The sequence below is a fragment of the Patiria miniata genome, unplaced genomic scaffold, assembly GCF_015706575.1.
Source record: "Patiria miniata isolate m_02_andy unplaced genomic scaffold, ASM1570657v1 HiC_scaffold_16, whole genome shotgun sequence".
Taxonomy (NCBI): Eukaryota; Metazoa; Echinodermata; class Asteroidea; order Valvatida; family Asterinidae; genus Patiria; species Patiria miniata.
The window spans coordinates 3,733,684-3,757,901 of record NW_024037054.1 but is presented as its reverse complement, the minus strand read 5'-3'; the positions used below and the strand labels follow the sequence as shown (position 1 = coordinate 3,757,901).

The 24,218-nt window shown below is 41.3% G+C and overlaps 1 protein-coding gene across 1 annotated transcript in view; it reads left to right on the top strand.

Moving 5' to 3' along the window:
* The window catches only part of LOC119723193 (TPR and ankyrin repeat-containing protein 1-like), a 45,388-nt gene extending 21,465 nt beyond the window's left edge, over positions 1-23,923 (top strand). The window contains exons 17-38 of the mRNA XM_038193753.1: positions 640-886; positions 1,004-1,195; positions 2,179-2,490; positions 3,973-4,107; positions 5,007-5,480; positions 5,646-5,945; positions 6,871-7,001; positions 7,600-7,792; positions 11,087-11,251; positions 11,901-12,100; positions 12,437-12,574; positions 12,759-12,923; positions 13,931-14,102; positions 14,920-15,039; positions 15,535-15,737; positions 16,106-16,323; positions 16,659-16,872; positions 17,235-19,737; positions 20,335-20,505; positions 22,045-22,133; positions 22,317-22,500; positions 22,999-23,923. Of these exons, the coding sequence (XP_038049681.1) occupies positions 640-886; positions 1,004-1,195; positions 2,179-2,490; positions 3,973-4,107; positions 5,007-5,480; positions 5,646-5,945; positions 6,871-7,001; positions 7,600-7,792; positions 11,087-11,251; positions 11,901-12,100; positions 12,437-12,574; positions 12,759-12,923; positions 13,931-14,102; positions 14,920-15,039; positions 15,535-15,737; positions 16,106-16,323; positions 16,659-16,872; positions 17,235-19,737; positions 20,335-20,505; positions 22,045-22,133; positions 22,317-22,500; positions 22,999-23,162 (6,690 nt within the window). The 3' untranslated portion in view covers positions 23,163-23,923. The remainder of the gene's footprint in view (positions 1-639; positions 887-1,003; positions 1,196-2,178; positions 2,491-3,972; positions 4,108-5,006; positions 5,481-5,645; positions 5,946-6,870; positions 7,002-7,599; positions 7,793-11,086; positions 11,252-11,900; positions 12,101-12,436; positions 12,575-12,758; positions 12,924-13,930; positions 14,103-14,919; positions 15,040-15,534; positions 15,738-16,105; positions 16,324-16,658; positions 16,873-17,234; positions 19,738-20,334; positions 20,506-22,044; positions 22,134-22,316; positions 22,501-22,998) is intronic.
* The last annotated feature ends 295 nt before the right edge of the window (positions 23,924-24,218 follow it).

Sequence of the window (24,218 nt, the reverse complement as noted above, 5' to 3'; positions counted from 1 at the left end):
AAGAAATACATTACAAGCCACCAAATCACACTTCCCTCTCCACCCAAACAAAGTTTAAAATACACTAAAACTACTTGTATTCAGACATCAAACTGAGTAATATATCAAAATAAAGAGTTAAGTGTCCTCTTCCCACTGCACAATAAGTAAAAGAGACAACCTCAAGGCTCATTTCTTGGATTCCAATCACAATCATGAACTCTAGCAGTATAGATGTGGTTCTTAGTCTTAATTCCTACTACCTATGAGCTACAGGCATCAAATTGCAAACCAGAGATACCCTATTCTGATCTGTGAGAGATACATACATTTATTTCGATGCTGCATAAAGGACGATACAAAATGTTATATATTCAAATATATAACATATAGTGAACATTGTGGCAGCATTTAGGTCCGGGGTGAAGCATTAGCTTTTGTTCCTCAGCCTATCGACAGACAGACAAGTGACAGACATACATGGAAAGACAGAGCACAAACACCGGTGTAAGACAGTAATCAAGGCCATTATTATCCCTATTACATTGTTTTAGTATGCAATTAAAAAAAAATTTTTTTTTTTATTTTAGTTTTCTAGCAAAAAGAGAGCAACTAGCTTTTCACTAATTAATGGTTTCCGGTTTTCCTCCATATCCTAAGGTATGGAAGTTCCTGCATGACAAGCTGGTCCTCCACAGCCTGAAGGAGACGGCCATCCGCAAGATCCAGATGCTGGGAAGCGGTGACTGGCGAGTCCGTCTCTGCAAACCCCTAGAGGGCCTGCCCAAGCAACACGACATGAAGCTGTACGAAGCCCGGCTGACTAAAGGCAGCCGCATTCTGTGGGAGTTGGCGATAGCGTTCTCGCCTCGCTGCAGCGAGGAGTCCGAAAAGAGACTTGACTCGGGTACAGTCAAATATTGGGTTTTTAGTTTTGATTCTAGGACAAAAGTTTGGTAGTAGCAATATTTTGTAAGAACCAATACTAGTGGACTAAATATGAAATGTTATATTTTTATTTCAGGCGATGGTGCTTTGGCGCCTACAGCAGTGGCTGGAGGACGAGTGTACTCAGAGATAATCCGCATTTGGGACATCGTACTCGACCACCCTAAGGTTGCACATGCAATCAAGGTGATTGTCAAGTCGTTGGAGCGAGGAGAAGAATGCCTCATCCCTAAGAAACTGATAGGGATCAGCAACAAATCACCCACGGGTAAGACAGTTCGTTCATACTGTGATCTGGTCCATGGCATTTTATCTTCAAGCAAACTTGTATCCTAGATCCTGATTGGTCGATCCATGGCAACAGGCACATGTAATACACGTAGGATAACCGCTGAAAGGTTCGTGTACAGCATGGGTGTTCAATCTTTTTAGTGCGTCCAGTTAAGATACATTCGTTATCACGCTCGCGCTCGTTGAACACGGAAAATATAGTTCGTCTGTGTCTCACATACCACTCAGCCATGGAACACAGACGCACTACATTATTCCGTGTTCCACTCGTGTTCCACTCGGGCTCACACGATAACTAATATTATCTTCAAGCAATTCCAAAACGTGAGTGACATTCCAGCTGTATGCGCTAAACCACTTAGTTTTGCGTACGTTGTGCTAGTTCCAACTTTACTGTACGTCAAGTTTGCTTGAAGATGAATTTATTATCGCACTCGCAACCGTTGAACATGGAAAATGTAGTAAGTCTTCGGCCTCGTGGTATGTGGTGGGACACAAACGCACTACATTATTCTGTGTTCCACTCGCGCTTGCAGAATTACTAATATTGTACACCCAAGGGACAGGGGAGATGATACTTAGGTCGAACTAGATGTGCACTTTAACCTAAGGGTGTACGAAAACCAGTTGACCAAGTGAAGTCGGGGGTACCCATGGACCATATCAAAACAGACATTATTTTTGTTACACTAATTACATTAACCGTTACGTTTATTTTGTTATTTTTTTAAAGTGTTTTGAGTCCATTAAAAATAATAATAATAAAAAAATAAAGACGTTCAGTTTCATGGCATGGTGTTGGACGTACATGTACTGTACATTGCGGACAATTTAACTGTGCATAAGAAAAGCTTTATCGTAAAATGGATTTTTCATTGTCATATTTGAAAATGTATTGTGTATAAAAAAAGAAGGCTATTAAAAAAACACAGAATATATCTGTCTGCCTTGGCTTCACAGGAGGCACAGCAGCGCTTCGCCTGCCAACCTACTTCCAGGAGGTCACAGGAAGCTCACCCGATCGCCGCACCAAGGCCCTAGACGACGCCAAGAAGACCCCGAGACCCTTCTTCCCCCCGGCGAGCTCCAGGGAGAACGAGTACCACATCATGAAGTTCTACTCTGTCAACTCCACACTGGTCTACGCCATGCTCAACGACAGCAAAGTCAAGGTGGATTTCCCGTTCCGTGTGACGGAGCTGGAGCACGCCATCATCAACCTGCAGCCCAGGCCCCCATCCTCCATCCTGCTGCTGGGCAGAAGCGGAACAGGTCAGGAAATTGTGAATTTTAGTTCCCACCTGTGGCTTTCGAGGTGCTTGCTTCTTTCTTGCTACCCCTTCTTTTTTACTGTGGTGTATGCAGTGTTTTGGGGGGCACATTGTTACAAATATTATCAGATGAAATTGACATATTTTTCAGACAAGCATGCCAGAGTTTGAAGATTTGGAATTAAATTTGGAGCTTTGAATTAAACAGATTTGAATGAAAAGTTCAATGTTTGAAATACTTAGCACCGACTTTGTTGAAAAATCAACTGTTGCAATGGTTGAAGAAATTTGGAAATACTCCGGAGACTAGTCAACAGAAATAATAAATAGTAATAATTTATTGATTTATATTACACCCATTCCATTCCATATACACAAGCGCATAACATTTAATAAAATAAATAAATAATCTAAAAAGAACAATTATAAATTACAAAAAAATTGGTAAATTATAATAACAGCACAAATTAATAGGTAAAATCCTCGAAAATTTCACAACAATTACATAAAAACGATAAGACAATACCCTTTCGAGAATATGTTTATAAAATTACAATAAGAACACAAATTAATGCATAAAAAAGTTTAAACAATTTGACAGTAAATTCATTAAATTATCTCAAGAGAGTATCAATAAAGATCAAAAACACACGCATTAATAAAAACTTGTTTAAAATGGTGAGTCTTCAGCACTGATTTAAAAAACACCAATTGTTCCTAACATTAGGTGGAAGTTTGTTCCAAAGATGTGGTGCACTATACTCAAAGGCTCAAAAAAACTAAATTTTCAATTACTATTTCCTTTGTTTTTACATGTTTTTTTCTCCATTATTAACATGTTAAATTGTTAATTTTATTTAGAGTTTATCATGTTGAATTACCTTAATTTATTAAATAAATAATTAGATTAAGGCATCTAAAACCATAATATATTCACTTTTGGTACTGTTTGGTTTGGCACAACTCTTGAATGCAATTCTGAAGCTTTGGGTCATTTTCAGAAGAAAAACAATTTTCAGGGAAAGGGATTACTGAGAATAAAATTGCCTTTTTTCCCAGTATTAGGAAACACAAAATATTTTCAATGCAAGTAATATTTTCCATACAAAACTACATTTTTGAGGCTCTTTCTGGCAATTTCTACAGCTAATAAATATTTAATTTTCCGTCCTGTTCTTTGTCTATATTTCATTTGGGGGAGGGGAAGAGGGAAGGGGGGTGTTCAACAGCAACTTCGGTTTTACGTACCAAGATGGCTGAATCATATCCATTTTAATCCAAGATACATTGTCAGATTTCACAAGTATATTTCCACAGTGCTGTCACAGTTTGTCATGAATTTCTTGAGAGCCTATAGTAACTCCCCCCCCCCCCAAAAAAAAGATGGATATTTTTAACATTAATACTGTAACATGTCTTTTAAAAGCATGAATGTAAGCAGGTTTTTTTTATTTGAAAAACCTGATTTGTGTTTGTCTTACAGGCAAGACCACGTGCTGCCTGTATCGCATGTGGACCAAATTCTTCAAATATTGGCAACAGGTTTCCATGACCGGCGAGCCCTTGATTCCCAGAGATATTGCCTTCATTCACCAGGACAAGCTAGATGAAGAAGAAAGTAAGAATGATCCGGAAACACCTCCTTTAATAGACAGGCATGCAACTTCTCCTCAGATCTGCTGATTTCCTCGTTTTTACTTCTCATGAATGCCATTACAAATTGAAAAAAACACTGTACAAAGTCTGGTGTGGTTTGGAATTTCCTTGTTTTTTCCTAAATTCCCAGTTGCATGCCTGAATAGATGAATCCCGGAACATGATCACTGTACATGCACGAGGCCCCTAACTGCCCCGTGACGGATTGTCTGAATAATAGTTAAAAATATGCTTTCGCCATTGAAGGGGGCCTTTGTAATAGAATTGATAGCGGTCCCAGTTGGTCTATACTTCAGGACTTTGTATTGACAGGAATTTTATCAACAAGCCTTCAATATTTTTATCCTTTTTTTTTTTTAAGGCAATTTCTTTATATCTAAACTGGAAGGCCGAAGACCACTTGATTGCAACTACTACAGAAAAAACAACAACAAGAAGAAATGTGTAGTTAAAAGAAAGAACAAATCTGAAAAAGTTCCTGAGTTTAGATAAATAGTGTGAAGGGGTGGAAGGATTCCTGTAAAGAATTGCACAGTACAGTGGTACAGAGTGAAGCAAACCAAGGAATACTTTGACAAACTAGCCCTTGCAACACAAATGGTATAATTGTGAGAGCAGGTAGAAAATTGTGCAGAGTGGATAAACATACACGATGGGAGAATGTGAAGTGAACGTTCTCCTAAGTACATCCAATGATATTCTAAGTAGAATAGGTTTAAGGATGCAACATAGTAATCCAAACATCGAGTCCGAGTCCAAGTCTGAGTCACCTCTCCCAAGTCTGAGTACGAGTCCCGAGTCATGCAGTCCATGTTAATGTTAACATGTTAATTTTGTTTAATATGAATGGTTTCATTACAGATGGAAGTGACACAGATAGTGACAGCGCCAGCGCATCCAACAACAAACCCAGGCAGGCCTACCGCCGCGGCTCAGATACCCACGGTGGTTCCTACGACTCGCAGAGTGCCGATGCCTACTGCTCGGGGTCGGTCAGCATGACGGGTTGTCATGGTGACGCAGACGAGAGCGGCGAAGCCTCGACGATCATGGACCACCTGCACCAGATCTTTGTGACCAAGAATGCTGTGCTTTGCAGTGAGGTCCAGCGCAACTTCTGCGACATGAGCCACGCTTGCGAGTTTGCCGGCGAGCCCTTGGCCCAGCAGGACACGCCCATCCCTCACCGGTTCCAGGACGCACACCCGGCCCGATTCCCGTTGTTTCTTAGCTCACGTCAGCTGCTTCTGATCCTCGACGCCTCCTTGCCCAATTCTTACTTCCCTCGCGCGGCTGACGGATCGATGAAACGTAAAATACGTGGATGGAACGAAGGTAATGAAAGATCAGATTGTCTGAACAATACACTAATGAGCCAAGCACTCTATGGTTTTACGGATTTTTTTACAGGAATATATGTCAATAAAATTGTAATGCAGTGTAGTACAGGTGTTAACCAGTTAATCTGACTTTATTTTTTTTCTTCTTTTTGGGGGGCAGAGGATGGACCTTTGACTTTTATCCCACTGATGGATGATGAGGATGAGGAGGACGAAGACCACGCCCAAGCTGCTCCTGGCGAAGACATGATGCAAGACGGTGAGGCCAATCCCAACGCACCGCGCGGCCTGGGCGGACAGCACGAGGCTCAGGGAGGCGGGGGACAGGCCGCCAAGTATGACCCACGACGCGAGGTCACCTATGAGGTCTTCGCCTACGAGCTGTGGCCCCGCATTAACAAGAAGAAGCTGCCATATCACTCTACGCTGGTGTGGATGGAGATCAGGTCCTTCATTAAGGGTAAGAGAGAGAGTGTGTTTACTTGATAGACTCACAGTCCTTAGGTTTTCAGCTTGCAATGATGTACAATTTTCATAGGTACCTTAAAGGGCCCATGCAATGCATTTAATGCAATCCTTGAAGGGCACCTTTGTGTCCCATTTAACCTTATTTTCCATTTTTGTTTGGTCATTTTCAAGAGTATTTTGGTTCCAATTTGCCTTCTATGCTAATGTAAATTTCCATATTCATATAATGGTGAAAGTGATGTCATTTCAGGCAAAAACCTCAAAGTAACAGTTATTTCAGCACCAAAAGTTATCAGAATTGTGGATATTTTTGCTGTACGGTTCTTTCAGTGGTGATTCGTTGTGTCAATACATGGCAGTAAGCCATTGAGCAAAGTTTTCTCACAGATGTTTTCAATGAGCAAATCTTTGGATTCACAATTTGACCAGAAAACCCCTAAACTGAATAGTGTCTTCCTGAAATGACATCATAGCAAGAGCGTCCTCAGTTGTATTAGAAATTTAGCATGGACACATTTTAAATGCTAAAAGAATTACACTTTTCAACAAAATAAACCAAAAAGGGATGTCAAATAGTTTTTATACATTTAAGAGACTAAAAAGTTGCACCAAAATATGTTCCTGAGAAAAATTCATTTCATGAACCCTTTAACCCTAGCAGAAGGATTAGATAAAACCCTGACAACCCAGTTATGAGATAAACGTGTTTTGAAATGCTATTTGCATACATATCTATGCCATTTCGTTTCACTAAATTGACCCCAACAACACATTTCTGCTTGATGGGTAGTTCCTTGTTGACAACAGTTGCCCATGGTAAGGAAATGAGGGTTTTAAACACCTGGCATTTATTCTTATGTTTGACACTGCTCATCAGTTGACACTCAGCCTTACTCTTTTGTTTTCATATGCTGCAGGGTCAGTTGAAGCACTCCACACAGAGTCAGGCTACTTGTCACTGGAGAGCTACTTGGCACTCGGCAAAAAGAGGGCCTCCAACTTCACTGCTGACAGAGAAGAGATCTACAGTCTCTTCAAGACTTACGAGGTATCTGCCATCGTGTTTCTGCATGCTTGTGTAATTCCTAAATTTTCTGCTGAAACTGATCTGTGTCCTCCATGCCATTTTTTTTGGTAGGGATTTGACAAGCACAGCTGTATGTACATAAGAATGCTGTAATATCGCATCAAAATGTAATAATCCTAATCGGGCTACTTTGCTAAATGAAAGTAGACAAAGCTTAGACTATAACAGGGACTGGGAAGTCCTAAGGTAGAGTGGACCATTTGCATCTATCCAAAAAGTAACAGGCCAAATTATTGTAAAAAAAGCTTACTTGGTTTAAAGACAGTAATGACACTAAACCTCCCTGTGCAATTATTCCTTTTGGCATGCTGTCATTTTGAAGAAAACAACAAAAGGCCATTTTCCAAAGATGCGTCAAGTGGCACATTTTTGGCAGTTGGGTTGTAATTGGGCGAATCCGTGAATGGGTGCAAACGCGTTGACAGGTGTAAACGGGGGTCACTATCATTTTGACACAGCGTCCTATACAGCTCCTGCACGCAGCCTCTCTTGATTGTTTTATAAAACACTATCATGCTCCAACAAAGAGATTACATGCAACTTGTTTATTTATATTCAGCACATGAAGAGTCAGAAGAACCTCTTTGATGAGGGGGATCTGGTGTTCCACGTCTACCGCCGGCTGCGGGACATCAAGTCACTGGAGTGGGTCCTACACGAGATCTATGTGGACGAGACGCAGGACTTCACTCAGGCCGAGCTGTCACTCTTCATTCGCTGCTCACATGATCCAAACTCGCTCTTTTTGACTGGTGAGTGGTTAAAGGGCCCACGTCATGGACATTTTTGAAAATGAAATCCTTGAAATGTACCTTTGTGTTCCAAACTTCATACTGCCACTTCAAGGGCCTTTTTGGTGTCTTTGGGTTTCTTCATGCTAATGCAAATTTCCATATTCATGAGCAAAACTGTGATGTCATTCAAGGCAAAAACTTCAGTGTCAGATCTGCTTCAACATAAAAATGTCACCAGAATTTTTGGGGTTGACTGTGGTTACTTCTATGCCTTCAGTGATTCATTGTTGTTTCATGTACATGAATGAGAAAAGATTTCTGCCAAAATGTTTCAATTAGCAAAATTATAGGTTTGAAGAGAAATATATCCTAATCCGAAGAGTGTGTTCGGATAGTGACATCACAGCAACAGTGCCGATCACTTGTCGGGAAAAGCACGAAACATTTTTAATGTTTTAAATAGTGCAGTAACTTTGCAAAAATTGTTACCAAAAAAAAAAAGATGTATCATAGTTTTTTTTTATACATTTCAGAGGATTGGATATTTGCTACAAATATGCATCAGTGTAAAATTCATTTCATGAACCCTCACAGTCTGGTTTCCATGGCATGAAAGGACTTAGAATACATCTTTTCCCCCGGATGGGATGCAAGTCTATCAAAGGTTATTACCAGCCTGAGTAGCCTGATCAACCGCTAGTCTGAGTATCACCTGTATCCATGGAGCCAAACTCTGTATAAAAATGTATCATGTTCAACTGAAGGATACCCACTGCCTAAATCCTCCAACAGCCCTGCCTCTCAAAAGGTATTCAGCCTCAATCCTTCAAAATCTTCCTCTTCATCAAACACCATTCAGCCTCAATCCTCCAAAATCAACCGATACTGAATGTCCATATGTGCCCTCAATCCTCCACAATCCATAAAAATTGTATGTTGCATTCATCGTCAATCCTCCAAATCCTTCAAAACTGCCCGGAGGACTTTGGAAGATAGAGGAGTGTTAGGGTTTTAATGAATCTCTCGAGGCCGTAGGTCTCCCAACTTGTAAACATCTTTGCACATGAGCCAAGTATCAAGAGAAACCACCCGGCATTTGCATTGTGGCCAGGGATCAGACCCAAAGTCCCAACACTTGCAAGATTAGAAAAGGCTCACTCAAAGGATTGCTGCTATTCCCATGGTTGCAGGTTCAAATCTAATGAATTTATACTAGAAATGTTCAAATAAGGACTGGCGTCAATAATGCATGTCTTCAGAGCATGCTGATGAGTAGTCAGAGTATCACCTGTTGTCCAATGGAGCCCTCTCTGTTTCTAGAAGGGCATGTGTGGTCTAGTGATAGAGCACATAAGGCCTCATGATCGTGGGATTGTTGGTTCAAGCCCCACCATCTCAACCCAGGTGTTAAATGGGTACCGGCATTATTCAATGCTGGGAAGAAAAAAGACTCGCTGTGGAGGAGGTGTGGCGATCCCCCCCCCCCCAACAGCAGCAGTATTACATTGAGTCTGGCCCAATCACTTTGAAAGAGAGATGGGCACTCCGTTCCTGTGAAGACAAGTTCGTCCCCCTGTCTCCGGTTCAACGTCTGATATATCTAAGCATGCAAATTGCTATGTGACCTTGCCGGCCTGCTAATCGGAGTCAACTGTACTAAAATCGTGACGTCATTTGATTCTGAAATCTAGACCAAGCTGTTGATTGGTCAATTTGATTACATGTTTTTGTAATACAACAACGGGCATAGAGATCTAATAAAACCTAGACACGACATTGCCTCTCAAAACTGCATGTTAGCAAAATGTAAATGGTCATGACCGTTTTAGTCTTACCTTAATGTAGGACTCTTAATTGAAGATTGTCTGAAGTTGGAATAAATCGGATACATGTAAATTTTCGTAATATTAAATTTTGGATTCTAGATGCCCTGTGGTGCAATCTGAGGCAATTCCTTGCAACTTTTCTCAATTTTTGAGCAGAAGTCTTTTTAATTATAAGGAGAATTTTTGGTTCATTTGTTTCAAATGCACTCTTGCTCTTATAAAGATTTTTCTGTACTAAAAGTTGAGAAGCGTATATTTTCATGAGCATACTTTTTTTTGGAAAAGAGATTGTACCAGTATTGATAACATAGGCCCTAATTTTTAAATTATTGAAAGGATGCAAACTTGTCAAATTGTTATTTTTTAGCAACGAGTAGTAACGTCAAAATCCAACTTTTCGATCGCGACTTTCTTTGAAAAAATTTGGCAAGTTGGCATTTTAATGGATGGACCATCCATTGATATCGATAGGGGTGCATCAACCTGTTTTTTTTTTTTTTTTTTTTGGAGTTTACACCATTTCTCAAATAAAGTCTTTACGAAAATTATATTGTGATACTTATTTTCGAACCAGGAAATGTTTTGGACTTCATAAAAAGTATTATTTGTAATTTTGAAACAGTGGATATGCTTGTAAATCGTTCTTAAGAAAGAACACTCCTTTACCACAAATGGTATGGTCCGCAGAGCTCATGTTCTGTGTGTGACCCATGTGACACACTTTGGTGAAAGCCTTAGGTGAAAGTACGTAAATACGTCCGTACAGTGTCTAATGCAATGATGGCATGGACCTTTTACGTGATCGCGAGCAGCAGCATAGCACCTTTCAGGACTTTCACAAGTTCTCGGGAGAATGGAGTGAAAAAAAGGTGTTATTAGTTTTTTGGTTTTTTTTATCATTTGGATGAATGTTTTGAGATATCCGCTGCCTGGGGGAAAAAATTAAAATTAAAATCTTTGATTCAGATCTCTGTTCCATTTTTCAACAATTTACATCGCTGAAGTCCGTAAAAACAACTAATAGAATTGTATTGGCCTAACCCTCCTGCTATCTGAACAGTCAAGACAGTCAAATAATCAATCCATGCCTTTAACATAGGCTAGTCACCAACAGTCAGACCATATTTTAAGCAAGCACTGTTACTAGTCAAATTCAGTCAACAGACAAAAACAGGCAAGTGGTGGGCACAGCTGGCTTATCAATCACCTACAGTCAAAGCACACAGTCAGTTAATCCTGCTTTATGTAGGCTGGGATAACTGCTGAAAACAGTCCCTTTATTGAGTTTGACTAAAAGGACAACTTGGCATGGAATGTATGTTTGCATAGGAGGGTTAAAGTTGTCAGGAATAACTGAACACGGGTCCGAATTCAGCAGAATTCAGCTGACACACCACTCGACTACTGACTGTTTATTGAAGCTCGCTCTCAGAATAAATATTGCCATCTTGTCACTGCGGGTTATTTTTTTCCGTTGGCATTGTAGGAGACACTGCACAGAGCATCATGCGTGGTGTTGCGTTCCGCTTTGATGACCTGAAGTCCCTCTTCCACTATGCCAGCAAGTCTGTCAAGGCCCTTGGCAAGCACTCAGCTGTAGCTGTACCCAAGAGAGTCTACCAACTCACGCACAACTACCGATCACATGCCGGTAAGATTTGTCTGGCCTAGACTGGTAATAACTCAAGTCAATTGACTCAAACCACAATTCCTGGTGTCTCAACTTGACTCAAATCATTACAGGCGAGTGAAACAACTCGAGTTGAAGGCTCATCAACACTAGAATCCTCGAAAAACGTGGAAAATAATTGTGGTTTAACAAGTCACAAATTCATGCCAAGTAAGCTAGCATGGCATTTTAAGGCGAATGCAGTAATACCACAGGCTCCTACCTTATACTATCGTAAAAGAATTATTCTCTATGAACTAGAAATTTAAAATAATTGAACTTATCTGATTAGTTAATCAGATAAGTTCATTTTTTTTAAATTAAACAAGGGAATGCCATTGCTTGAGGTTGTTTGAGTAGATTGTATATAAATTAGGGGAAAGGCAGAGTTGTTATCAAGCAAAAATCAACCACAAGTCTGCTTTACCTACTGCATACAGTCTTTAAAATGCCTCTTATTCCTCTAAAACCGACAAGTCCGTAATCAGAAAACTTTGGGAGCTAATTCGAGGATCGCTACAGGTGTTCTGCTTTATGTGACCCTTTGCTGGACTTGAACTTTCAATCCAGAGATACAGGTTGCATTTCTCTCATGCTGTGTACTATATGTTTCGCCTAACCTCTTACCCAGGGATTCTGAACCTGGCCTCCACTATCGTGGATCTGATGACCCATTTCTTCCCCAACTCCTTTGATCGTCTGAAGCGTGACCAGGGCTTGTTCCATGGCCCCTCCCCAGTGCTGCTAGAGTCCTGCAGCTTCACTGACCTGGCTTTGCTGCTGTGTGGCAACAAGAGGAAGACGTCTGAGATAGAGTTTGGAGCTCACCAGGTGAGTTTTCCATTATCATTGCCAGGTAGCTTTTTTCATAATGAGTTTGTAGACTGATGTGTTGCAGATGTTTTCATAAAAATCAGATGTGTAGCATCTTTTGTTTTCCATTGATTTTGTTTAGGAGAAATGCACTCATTCCCAATATTCATGGACAAAAGGCAGAATAAGTATGCCAGAAATAAGTCCCTTTTTTTCAATATACCTCAAGCCACTTAAAATGAAATGTATTGACACAAAATGTCCTCCATCAAACAACACTTTTAAATTTGGTCAATGTCATGTTCATTTTCATAATAACATTGTTAATTACCTTATAATGAAATTGTTTCGCAGGTCATCTTGGTTGCCAATGAAGAGGCTATTGAGAAGCTGCCAGCTGAGCTTCGTCTTGGCCTAGTCATGACCATCTACGAGGCCAAGGGTCTGGAGTTTGATGACGTCCTACTCTACAACTTCTTCAAGGATTCCCCGGTGAGTTGACTTTGTAGAACTTTTGTAGATGACATTTTGTTTAAATGAATTAGTCAGGAATGCAGTCGTGATTGACTTTTGACCTGTTGTGACTTGTGATGACATGTAATGACTTGTGATGACTTGTGATGACTTAAAATGTATTGTGATGACCTGGTTACATTTCCGCTTCTTTGTCTCCTAGGCCGACAAGGAGTGGCGGGTGATCACCGACTACCTGAACGAGTTGATCGCTGAACAGCGCAACAGGGCTGAGGACCAACAAGAAGGATTGAAGGAAATAGATGTGGAGACCTTGACTGGGACAGTCCGGCCACGGCCTCTGAAATTCAACCCGGATGAACACAAGGTTAAGAATCTTGACCAATCTCATGCAACTCAAGCCTTTGCAGTGATTCTCTGATGTAGATTTGAAGTATTTCATTTCCCCCTTCATCATGCATAATAAAAGAAAAGTTGTTTTTCTGTGGCTTTTTGTGATTCATTGTAGTGTGATTCTGTTTCAGTTCACTCCGGCTTGCCACACTGTCTCTCTCAGATTCTGTCGTATAAACACGATAAAAAACTTTGAGTTGAACATTCTTGCCAAGTGTGTTGCTTCAATGGGCCTTAGCTTTTCTGATTCTTCAAGTACTCTCGAATGTTGAGTTACTGAGAACTTTGAATGATCAGAAAAATTAATGTTTGTGTGTGCAGCTGAAACAGACTTGCAAAATGAAATGTACAGTTTTTCAATGGGACGGGACCTGGAATTGCACTGGGTTATGAATGTGAACAAGCTTGTAGCATTTTTGTACAGGAATCCATTTGAGTAAGAATGTACAATGACAAAGGCACTAGTAAGCGGCCCTCAGGTCGACCTGCGTTTTGTTTGCGCCGTGACGGAACCTTAGGCATCAAGCACAAAAGTCATGCTCAGGTCACAAAACTGAGAAAACGTGTGATTATCGCAGCATCTCAACACAAAATAATCGCAACATGCTCATGTCACCCACGACGTAATGACGATTCGCAATTAAATGAGATGATCTGGATGCGCAAATGATGTTGTAACTTTAATCAAAGGTTGACTGCGATAGATGTTTGCCTGTCGGGAACACATTCCGTCGTGGCGCAGAAGTTAAAAGTTTCTACTCTTGCCACTTGTTTTTATTTTTAGCACCAATCATCTTAATATAGTCGCAGTTAACCTGAGGTCCCATAAAATCGGTGACTGAAATGTTCCCAACAGTCGTAGCTCAGGCACAGCTTGATCCCAAAAAGCCAGTTACCGACTTGAAATTGCCGACTTTCCTATTGAAAACCTGGGCTAGCTTCATACTTGTGGGTCATAATATACTGTATTGTCTCTCTCAGGTGCTGAACTCAGAGCTGAAGTATCTCTACACAGCAATCACAAGAGCCAGGGTGAACGTTTGGATCTTTGACGAAGACGAGACCAAACGAGCGCCGATGTTTGAGCTGTTCCGTTGCCTGAAACTTGTCAAAGGCATCGGTCCGGAAACTGCCCCAGAAGCAGAGGGGCCTGGTGAGTCCAGTGCATAATTAACAACAGTTCAACATTGTGATGTGGGACTTTGTGTTTTTAAAACCAGAGGGGTGCTATGGCTAGGGGTGCTGTGCATCATGAGGGCATTAAAATACCGCACTCAGATAATTCAGATAACTTCTTGGTGCTAATTGTTGTTCTCAGAAACTTAACATTTTCTGGTTTGGATCAGTAAAAATTCCAATATCCAAAACATACATTGAGAAACTGTTTGCAACTACAGGCTGATGTTTATGGACTGGAAGTGTTGCTCATTACAAATTATAGGTTAAAATTCAAAGCATTCAAGTGACGTGTATGAATACAGTACCTTGAATTAAATTTGTTTTTTGTTTGGCAAACTTGCCAGAAAAGTGGTGAAATGTTCCCATTATGGCATCATGAATTGTGAAGAGGTCTCAGGATATTGACTATTTTTACAATTTATTTTGTAGTTTAGCATTTTGAAGACAGTATTCTTCCGAAACATATGCTTGATCCATTCTTAAATACGTGTGTCTGTTTTGTAATTTTTTTGTTGCTCAACTCTTTTGATTTTTCTAAATCCAGTTGGGTGTTCTTACCGCACAGAATAATTTCACTATTTTCACAGGATCTGTTTTTGTACATTCATAGCCTTCAGTCTTTGGATAACAGCTTGGCCAAATGATTGTGCTTATAGTTAAAACCCTGGCTGGCTGTTATGAATCTTGCATTAAGCAACCCCTGCAGATAGAGTTGAATTACTTGAAAATTAAAACTTATGTATGTGCTGAATTCAACAAAAATCAATAATTGTGTGTTTTTGTTGGGTCAGATTTGGACGCCATTTTTGTGGAGAAGTCAAGCCAGTTGGAGTGGATCAAGCGAGGCCATTACTTCTTTAAGAACAAGCTGTGGATGGTGGCTGCCAAGTGCTACCAACGCGGTGGAGATGGTAGGCGTGCCTTGCATAATGTATTGTTACACCTCATTTACATTTACGAGTCTTATGAATATGCATGAGGACATTAATTGCTTTGTTGAGAACAACTGTGGATGGTGGCCGTCAAGTGCTACAAATGCGGCAGAGATGGTTGGCGCGCCTTGCATAATATTAGTTATACCGCATTTATATTTATTAATATGCATGAGGCCATTACTTCTTTGAGAACAGAATGTGAATTGTGGCTGCTAAGTGCTACCAATGCAGTGATGGTAGGCTTGCCTTGCATAATTTATATTTTTCACCTCATTCATATTTATGCGTCTTATAAATATGCATGACCTTAGAAAATGTGAAATGTTTTAATGGGTGCCTTTAGGCAAATTAATACAAACATACAAACATATACTATAGACCCAGTGTTGCTCTAGGGCCTTGGCAACCCTCAAACCCTCTGCCGATTGTTTCATGGATTTTTTTCGATTTCCCCTTATCTCGCCCCTGCAGAGAAGCGAGAATTGCAGGCCAGGGCACACCACCAGGCTGTGGAAGCGGCCCGCATGCGAGACCAGCTACCAGCCATGAGGGAGAAGTTCCTGCAAGTAGCTGGCCTGTTCCTGCAGAGTGATAGCAGCCAGATGGCCGTCAACTGCCTCTACAATGCCAGGGAGTTTGGCCTGCTGGCTCAGCTTCTGGAGAAGCTGGGAGAGGTAAGACAGAAATGCAAGTTGTTGAGCACTACACCTCATATTTATTGAAAACAAAATTTCATGCATTTAAAAAAAAAAAATGAAAAGAGAAATGAAACTGCTTTATGGTTTAATTTCAGTCAATATTAAAAGTCTACATGCTGACATAAGGGTTTTTCTTGTAGGAAAGTAAACTGGAGAAAAAGGCTTGTGAAAAATCTTGGAATGATGATCAGGAAAAACCATTGGCAATGTGGAGAGACAGAAAAACATACTCAACGAGACGGCCTGGGTGAAATTTGAAACCAGGTCACTAGGGTGAAAAGTAAGGGAAAGCACTAAATGCATTATGCCTTCTTCTCCATTCCACCTGTCTTGCTTTACCTCAGTTCTCAAAAGCTGCCAAGATCTACGAGAAGCGACTGAATCGTATTAGCGACACCTGCCGCTGCCTAGAGCTGATGGGGGATTACGCCAAGGCCTTAGACCTCCTGTGCAGCATGGGTCTGCACACCAAGGCCCTGGACCTCATCGATCGCTTCAACCGGTTTAAGCAGGAGCAGATGATGAATAAGATGCCCTTACCAAGACATGTCAGACCACCAGGGTGAGTTATCAGAGTTTTAGTCAAGACGTCACAAAGCCTCACAAGTCATTCACAAGGTCTCATATGTCCTTATTAGTCCTCACGAAAAATCATCAGGTCAATTACATTGAGTTCCAAGTCCTCACAAGTCAAAAACAAGTCCTCAGAGATCCTCATTAGCCCTCACAAGTCCTCACAAGTAAATTACAAGTTGGCCACATTCAGCACCAGAAAAGAAAACAAAATCACACACCCACATAGTACAGCACTTATGTGTTATCATACATATTATCTTGTTCAACTTTTTGCGGCATTGTATTACATATATCGCTGTTATGTGTTTGTGTGTATATCAGGGCCACCCATACCCTGAATGAGTTGATCTACAAGTCAGCAGAGTACCACTTCAAGAAGGGAGACCATGGGCAAATGCTGGATGCCTTGGAGCAATTGGAACAGTTTGAAGCCAGAGTAGATTTTCTACATAGGAGGGGACTGGTAGCTGAGGCTGTGACTATGCTGAAGGATGGTGGACGTCTTCTGGAAGCAGCCAAAATACTCAGAGAGCAGGTACAACATTGAATTTCAAGATGAGGCCCTTTTTTAGTCACCACCGGTCAGCTGCCTGATAGTCAGAGGATTCTTCCAATTTTGCCTTAACTGCCTTTTTGAATTTCAGCTCAGCCAGGGGGGACTACCTTATTGATCGACCTTGTAGACTAGTTCAATGTTGAGAGTCTAAACTGACAAGATGTTAAACAACTTATCCGCTGGCTTTCTCAAGCTTGTCGGGATGGTGATACAGTATAGGCAATCAGTGTTTTTGTTGAATAAAAAACAGCAGAAACAAAAGTGTTCCATTAAAATTTCTTTCTTGGATTAAGAAATTACTGGGTAAGTTAATAATAAAAACCTATTCTTTATCTTCGCAGGGTAAGCTTGAGGAAGCCTGCACCATCCTAGAATCATCAAGTTATCCTGAGTTTATTGCAGAGTGTCGACTGAGCCAGGCAAGGAAGTTCCTACTAGAGCCAGACAGTGTGGCCAACCAGGCTTCTGCCGTCTCACTTCTCACCAAGGCAGAGAGCCTGTTCAGCAGATGCAGTGACTCTGTCATAAAAGCCGAGACGCTGCTTCTCCTGGGAAAGGTGCAGAAGGATGCCAACAAGATCCGTGAAGCCAATCTCTCCTTCAATAAAATGTCTCACACAGCTGGGGAATCGGAATGCACTGATTACCTGATCAAGCTCTCGCCACCCAATGCTGATAATATCAAGAATAGGATCTTCCATCAGCTGGAGAAACTCGTAGAGCTGATCTGTGCTCTGTTTGAGAGCACTAATCCTGGAGAAGAGCGGCAGAGACGATCCTGCGAAGTCTTCTTTGGTTTGCGTCCAGGGGAAGCTGGTCATCTGCACATCCAGAGGTGCGAGGGAGCCAGAATCTTGTCTGCCTTGGATAAGAACATGTTGCTGTTGAGCGAGGTTGAGGCTGTAAAGGCGCGAGAAGCCATCGCTAAGTATTACCTGATTCCAAGAGCCCTAGGGTGGGTGAAGAAGATACGTGAGCTGCTCAGTGGGGAAATAAAAAAGCTAACTCAGTGCGTTGATTATCAGATTGGGATGCCATGCTCAAATGGCCTAGACACCTGTCAACAACTCCATTTGCCATACTCGTTTCACCACGTACTGAATCGGGTGAACTACCTTGTCCTGCTGATCGAGATTGACGACATTATCGGGAAGGCCTCCCGATTGTCCAGGTTCAAGTCTGCAGACAAGCTTACAGTGGAGATTGAACAGAGTCATCTAAAGAGTGCCAAGAAGTGCAAGGCATTGTATAACATTTTCTTCCCCGAGCACTGCCACCAACGCTTCATTGGCGAATCAGTCCAAACAACGCAAAAGCTTCTCAGACTTGTACAGCATCCCTCCGTCGGAAGACAGCTGAAGGCCTTTGCTGAGAATGAGCGCAAGAAGGTTGACCGTAAGCATCAGAGGGCAGACACAGATTTGTACTTAATGTGTCATGGTATTGACCTTCTTATAGGTGAGAAGCCAACAGTCATGAAAAAGTTGGTTACCCGGGAAGAAGATGACTGCTTCAGTTGGCAAAAGAAAGAAGGATGGAATCATCCTAAGCCATTAGGAATGCACCTGCTGCGTTCTAATGATCCACGGAAGGGCTTCCAGATCCTGAGCTACAAGCGACACCATTTGGAATCTTTTGAAGATCTCTACACAAAGCGTGATGCAATGCAGTCCCTTAGTTCGTTCAATCGCTTCATGGGCACTATGGTTAAAAAGCCGGTTTATCCTCTTCTTCCATCCATTAGTAACACAGTGGCAATGATAGAGGTGTATGTCACCATGATGTTAACTCTTGGAGCAAAGACACAGCAGTGTGCTGTAGCCATACCGGCGAGTTACCTAGCCCAGGCTTCCTTCCTTGATGCTATATGCGCTCCAGGAAAGGGACATGCAATGTATACTGCTGTGAGTGACACATTGCCTAATAAGGACACCTCTGGCCAGACTCGCCGTTTATCTCGTCTGATTTGTGGGACATCTATGGAGGGCAGGGATTTCAATGTCTTGGCAGATGCCTTATCAAGCGTTGAGTACATTCAAACTGGAGAGGCTGAACGCACACTGGTTCTGGTGCTTGTGATGCTGTGTAATGCTGGGATGGCTCTACCTGTACAGATCATCAGAGATACACGTGAAGCACTGCAGTCCATAGCTCCATCTGAAGACCATCTGCCAAAGAGAGTCTACACCGCTCTCTGCAGAATAAGGGAGGCCCAGGATCGTCATGATGCCCTCAGTATTCTGCAGGAGCTCCTGAAGGCTCGTGGCGATGAGTACCTCAGAGAATGCAGATGGAGTCCGCGCATGCCTCCCCGAGGATCGCCTGGGTTGGAATTCCGCAACTTGAACCTCAAGACCTTCAGCAATGTACAGTTTGAGACACTTCCTGCAGTATCCCCAACTGTCTTCACTGAACTGATGGAAGGCAGCATCCGTCAGAGAGGGAGAGACTTGAATGAGGAGGAAGACAAAAGTACTGCTGGGGAAAGGGAAGTGGAAGGTGACCTTGACGTGTCTGAAGAAGAGGTTACCAAGGCCCAGAGGGAACAGGAGACCCTGCAGAGAGAGCGGGCTACAAGGGTCATCATGGGATACTTAAAATCCAAGAGGCTTCTTCGCGTAGCCAGCCTCTTGAGATCATACGGCTACAGTACCATCCGCATCAGACCGGAGGTCCAGTCCAAAGTAGAGACAACAGCCACTGCCTGGGTGTCCCAGCAGCTCTGGGAGTTCCTGCACACTCCCACACAATGCGCCATTTGCAATGTCAGTCTGAGAGGGGTCGAAGATACAAGACATGAACTGGAGGCACTGACTGAAGAAGGCCATGACAACGATGAACCAGGTTTGTGTTAATGCTATCTAGTTTTTTTTATGCATCTGTTAAACTGTCGTAAAGTCAAGCCTGTCACATCAACAAATATTCTACCAATTTATTTTCAAGGTAATTTGCTGAAGCACAGTATCCTTAAGAGAACCATCTCCGATACCACTTGCAGAAGCTTATATACAGTGATTGTAGTGTTAAAGCAAATGTTCGCTGCCCTTGCACCATTTAGGAATTATCTTTGTAGCTTTCTTATTTAGCTCATTGTAGCCATTTGACCATTAAGTTGTGTATTGATTGACTGCCGCATGCAAAACAGGAATTGAACTGGGCAGGAATTGCTAATTGTTTAAACACAAAATCTGTTACTTCTCTGAAATGGCTGATCATTGAACATCAATAGATGTGAATCATACTGGCATCCCACTTTGTTTACATGTGAGATTTCCTGCGAGAGCTTAGTGGGAAAGAGAACCAAGTAAGAAAGTCCCCTAAGAAAGTGCACATTCAAGCCTATTATCAAGTCTGTTGTCAGAGAATGAGTCATTTCATGTGCAAGGTTACGCAACTGTACACAGATGAACTGTTTCAATTGTTGCATGGAACTTTTAACAGGTGAAGCGGTCTCAATGCAATCAGATCTGGGGCCAACGTCAGAAGCAGATGGCAGGGATGATCTACCGACCCAGGAGGAGCACAAAGCAACAGCTTTCCATCAGCAGAGACATCAAGATTTCATTCACTATGAAAAAATGCTCCATGATGAGGTGTATCCATTAATGACAGGTATGGGCAGTGTTGCCAACAAATGGGCCTGCATAGCCGTGTGAGGATCCTGTCTCCAAAAAGCAGGCCCCCTGAACTCCTCTGAATTTTGAGGAAAAAAATCTACGGCAGAGATCCCCTGCACCAGAGAGCTTCTAAAGTTCAAAATTGGTGTGTCACAATAAAACTTCCTGCACAGGTTGGAAATATTTTACGCACCTAGTACCCTGGATCCGCCACTAACACCTATTGAGTTGACAATGTTTTTTTGTTCTAAAGTGACATAAATATAGATTAGGGCATTTTGTAAGAGGGCGCTCTATAGGTTCGAATTGGTTCTGTTTATTCTGAAAAGAGATGGCAGAGGGGAACTATGTTGGACATGCTGATCACTCAATGCATACACTGCCATGAATCTGCTAATTACTAAATCAACTTACTGGGCATAATATCAGTAACGGCAATTTCAATAAATGAGCTAAATCCCATCCAGTACTCCAAATGTGACAAGACACTCTAGTAATATACATGTACAGTAAACTTGAAACACAACATAGAATTTGAGTGGCCACAAATCCATGAGAAGCAGAACTTAAAATCCGTTTGGCCGCCACTGCTGTCTCTATGGCAACAGACTTTAGCCTGGCCCTTGCCTCCAAGGCATAAACACTAACTTCGAGTGATAATGAAACACTCTAAACATGCTAGCTCCCCCGTGCCTATCCTCCCTAGTTGCTAATAAACAGACCCCTGGACAGACCACCAGAGCTAAATAAGTGAGTGACCACCTGTCTGTGGAATGTCCACCCAGGACCATGTGGGCAGCCCTAGGCTGAGTCACCTTGTGTAGGGACAGTGTGTGCAGTACATAGGCATTCCCTTTACCCAAGTTTATAGAATAAAATGAACAAACTTTTCTATCTACATTTATGCTCTATGCTACCATTCATAAAGTTACTAAGTGATTATACATACAGTTAAACAAAAGTGGAAGATATATCTGAAAAACTATTCTAAGATTTTTGAGACACCAAGAAATTGGGGATTACAAGTCCCAAGTTAAGTTACAAATTCACTAACTAAAATCCTGACAAAGGAATTGACCATCAATGCGGACACCCCATAAAACTCTGACTCTTCACTGAAGTGTAGAATGTTCAGAAACTAAACTTTGGCAGAAAGCCCAAAAGTAGACAGAAAAATATTCATTCATGTGACTGCCAAGATCCCAACAATAATTACAGGGTGTTATCAAACTTGCGGTAATCTCTACTCATTGTTACTGTCAAGAGAACTCAAGGCTTTGGGATAACTTCAAATCATTTCTAAATCTACAGGGTATATTCCATTATAAAATATCACAATGTTAGTACATACCTGAAAAGAGATGGCAGAGGGGAACTATGTTGGACATGCTGATCACTCAATGCATACACTGCCATGAATGACCAGCATAGCCAACACAGTCAGCCCTCTGTCCACTTGGCTGGGCAGTACCATTTAGGGACGGGGGTTCCTGTACCCTACAATTTTGTCAATTTTTTTTGAAATCTCTTACAGAGGTTGAAAAATTACTTCAGGAGCTTCGCCTCCCCACCCTAACAGCAGGAAACTCTGGAAACTCAGACAACTTCAAATACTTTGAAGACGTAGGTATAAAGTTTGAAGGTTTTTTTCATATGCTGTCTTTTAAATGCAGTTATTACAATGCCTACTGGCTCTCAGAAATCTCTGAAGAAGCAAGTGAGGTAGTATCCTTCTTATATTGCTCAAAGCAATTTTTGTGCAATCAATGCAGAAAACAATGATGTGAAATGTTTCTCGGTTGACAGACTTTGTGTAGAATAAGGCAGGACCTCACTGACAAGATGGCGGAGATCCAAAAGCAACTGGCCTTTGAAAAGCTTGCAGAGGTCAGGTACATCATGGAGCAGCTCACAAAGGCGCACCAAACGAGCAAGGAAAAGCTTGAACAAAAGAGAGCAGCAGCGCAACAAGACAAGACTGCTAATGAAGGTATGGGTGATATTGTCCTCAATTTAGGAATAGAACGCTGCAATCTTGGGCTGAGCTGTCAGCTGTCATGCGTAACCATTGGTGAAAAACAAGCAGTTATAAAGATCAAACAACACCGAGAGATCAGTTATTTCATAATTCATGATGTGTTTGTTTTATTGATATAGCTTTCCTAATCAAGTGATAATTACTAGTCCACAAAATATTGAAAATCTATTACACGCAGTTGACAAGTAATATCTGTTGAGAATGTTTTAAGTATGGTATGAGTGCCAATTGATTATGATCACCACTGTTGCATGGTTAGGATCGAGTGTAGGAACTAATTTTGGGATACTACCTGGAACTTTATATTAGGTATTACAGACTGGTTGGAAGTTTGACTTCCTGACTTGTTCATGTTGGAACATTGACAATTAAAGTAAGTGTGTTTTTTCATAATATGTATGAAGTGTTATAAGAACTCATATGTGATGCTCTTGTTTTTTGTGTTCTCAGACATCAATGAGGCAGACGCCATATTTGATGAGGAAGAAGAAGCAGACGAAGATAAAATCCTGCCTGTCGCCGAGCAGCCAGACAAGCGAAAAGGGGGACGGAACAAGGGGAGGGGCCAGAAGAAAAAGGGGAAAGGGAGTGGGCAGAGGAACAGGAGACGATAAGTGATTTGGACATGAAAATAGAATGTCATCATTCTTTCTTTTGGGTTGTCTGGTTCCCTGACCTGACAATTCACTGAAGCCTAGACATCTCAATTGTAGGTCAGGTAACTGCAGGGGCAAAAAACAAACATGACCGCCCTTTTGCACAGCTCGGCTTCGTTTCAAGTTTGGCTTTATCATTTATAGCTTTAAATGTTCCTATAAAGGTCTATGTAGGTCAGGTAACTACAGGGGCAAAAAACAAACATGACCGCCCTTTTGCACAGCTCGGCTTCGTTTCCAGTTTGGCTTTATCATTTATAGCTTTTAATGTTCCTATAAAATTTTAATATAAAATTCACTTGCTTCATATATCATACAGGCTGATATTTTTGTTAGAAAACATTGACTAATGTTGACCTAAAATCTTTAAAGTTAGGGACTCATATAGCACTGTTAGCAGGCAAAACCAAAATGAAGACCACGCTGAGTTTTGGAAAATCCCAGTAACCGTCGTCGGAATCAAAATGGTACATGACGCAGCAAAGCTTGCCCCTCGTACGATTTCTGTGCATACTTGATGCACAAAATCATCGTTAAATTTCAAATTTTCTAAATTCCAGCAATAAATATGAACTCATTTTCAAATTTTTTGATTAGCAAGGCAGGTAGATAAAACCTATTTTATACCCGGAAATTCCCGGGCGCTATCCGACATTGTCGACAAAATGCGTTCGTCAAACTTCGAACATTTTTGGAAACGAGAGGCATTTCTCCCATTAGTCACATGATGTGTATATATATATATATATATATATATATATATATATATATATATATATATATATATATATATATATATATATATTTATATATCAGAATCTTTTGGGTGCGCGCTCCTTGCCTTAAACCCCTGGTGTAAACAGCATAAAAACTGACTGTCCGTAGAGTTTGCAGATTCTGCAGAATTTAAAGTTCTTTCCCTTCGATGGGATCATTTATGTTTCATTTCAACAACAAAAAGAACAGTGCATTAGTCAGTTTTGAAAATAAAGTAGCAAATGTTCTGCACCTACA